Source organism: Rhagoletis pomonella, unplaced genomic scaffold (assembly GCF_013731165.1).
Source record: "Rhagoletis pomonella isolate Grant_MI unplaced genomic scaffold, Rhpom_1.0 Rhpom_scaffold_00002, whole genome shotgun sequence".
Lineage (NCBI taxonomy): Eukaryota > Metazoa > Arthropoda > Insecta > Diptera > Tephritidae > Rhagoletis > Rhagoletis pomonella.
Genome location: NW_023458556.1, coordinates 10475531 through 10477149, shown reverse-complemented (window position 1 = coordinate 10477149; position 1619 = coordinate 10475531). Strand labels below are relative to the sequence as shown.

The 1619-nt window shown below is 35.1% G+C and overlaps 1 protein-coding gene across 1 annotated transcript in view; it reads right to left on the bottom strand.

Moving 5' to 3' along the window:
- Positions 1 to 884, bottom strand: part of LOC118733048 (synembryn) — a 2266-nt gene extending 1382 nt beyond the window's left edge. Inside the window, exons 1-2 of the mRNA XM_036462222.1 lie at positions 706 to 884; positions 24 to 623 (exon numbers count right to left, since the gene is read on the bottom strand). Coding sequence (XP_036318115.1) covers positions 24 to 623; positions 706 to 786 — 681 coding nt within the window. The 5' untranslated portion in view covers positions 787 to 884. The remainder of the gene's footprint in view (positions 1 to 23; positions 624 to 705) is intronic.
- Between the last annotated feature and the right edge of the window lie 735 nt (positions 885 to 1619).

Here is a 1619-nt window from a genome sequence, read left to right as displayed (position 1 = left end):
AAATCCAAATGCTGATCAGTAATCTCTTTTTCTGCCAACTTTTCATCAAGCCATTCAGTCATATAAGCAACTCCATTTAAATCAAGTTGCACCCGTGTACGGGTAGCTGGTTCCATTGCCGTTATTAAAAACAATAATTTCATATCAAAAAACTCTACAGAAGACGGATGTTGTACTGATGAAGCGACACGTTTAAGAATAGCGTCTGTGATATTTGATTTAACACACTGACGACGGCGATCTGCACATTGGAATACTAAATTGCACAAACACTTAAGGGACTCAACGACGATTTGCGTTGTGTTATCAGTCCAATGCAAAGTAACATCTTGAACTACTGCTCCATCAACATCTAAGTCACCTTCTTTGAGAGCAACTGAATCTGATTCTTCAACGGCTTCAGGATGTTCCAGATGAGCCAATTTAAGGAGGCACAACACATCTTCCTCTAAATCTTCTGCCTGCAGGCTAAACTTGTCACGCGTTAAGATACGAACGCTATTTAGAGTTAGAGAGTGTAGACCTACTAAATTATCATCTTTAAGAATATTAAACAGTGTGCGCCACATAGCGTGCCAGCAGCCATCTACATGGAACATTGAAAAATCAAAAAGGTCGTCATTCTGAAAAGTATGAATGGTTTAAATTGTTTGTTGATACATACGTACACATGTACATATGCATGTACACAATTTTCTTACGTACTTTCGAGTTAAATTCAGTTAAGATAGATTTGATTTCATCTGGATTTTTGCCACGCAATTGCTCTAATTTCTGCTCCTCCATTTTTTAGTTATAATCGCCGATATCCTTACCAAATTGGATTAGAATTTTCACGAATATATTCACATCGACTGACGTTTTACATGGTGGAATAATAACAAGGTATTGTCAGTAGCGACATGTTTGTTGTAATTTTGACAATATCGGCATGCTTCTTTCAGTGCTGCCGATCTTAATTTTTATCTACAATTTTTTGGGAAATAGTATGCACTTTAGTAACTTGTTTTATCGCGTTATTTTAATAACTTGGTGTTTTAGAACGAAATTAACACTGAAAATTTCTGGATTTGTATAAATTTTTTACTACAAATGTAAAAAAAATAAAATATATCGTGGTTATCAATGGAAAAACGTACACGAAAATCGTATGGAAAGGCGATTACGTTTATTTGGATTCAATTTTGCTGCATTGTCAGTTTTTTCGATTATTTATCGAAGTGGAAGTCATATTTTATCATGTTTAATACGCCATTTCGGATTTATTGTAAATTGGCTGACCAAAATAAAATAAGCATGGAACTAAAAGGTTGTTAATGAAAGGAATTGAAGGAAAAGTATTTTGGTTTTGTATTTGTGCAGCAAAACTGTAAACAAAGGATGTAAGAAATGTCAACGAAAACACCAACAGTCGGTGTGAACAGCCTTCAGCCCACAATCCCAAAACTGGTTTTCAAGGTCTTTTCGTTGTCTGTCCGAACATGGTATTATGTAAAAAAACAAAAAGTATCGATAGTATTGGAAACTATCGACTGTAGTACGATAGTAAAAAGCCATCGATAAAATCAATAGTGTTACGATTATCCTCGAAACCTTGAGGGATACCCAAATATACTCGG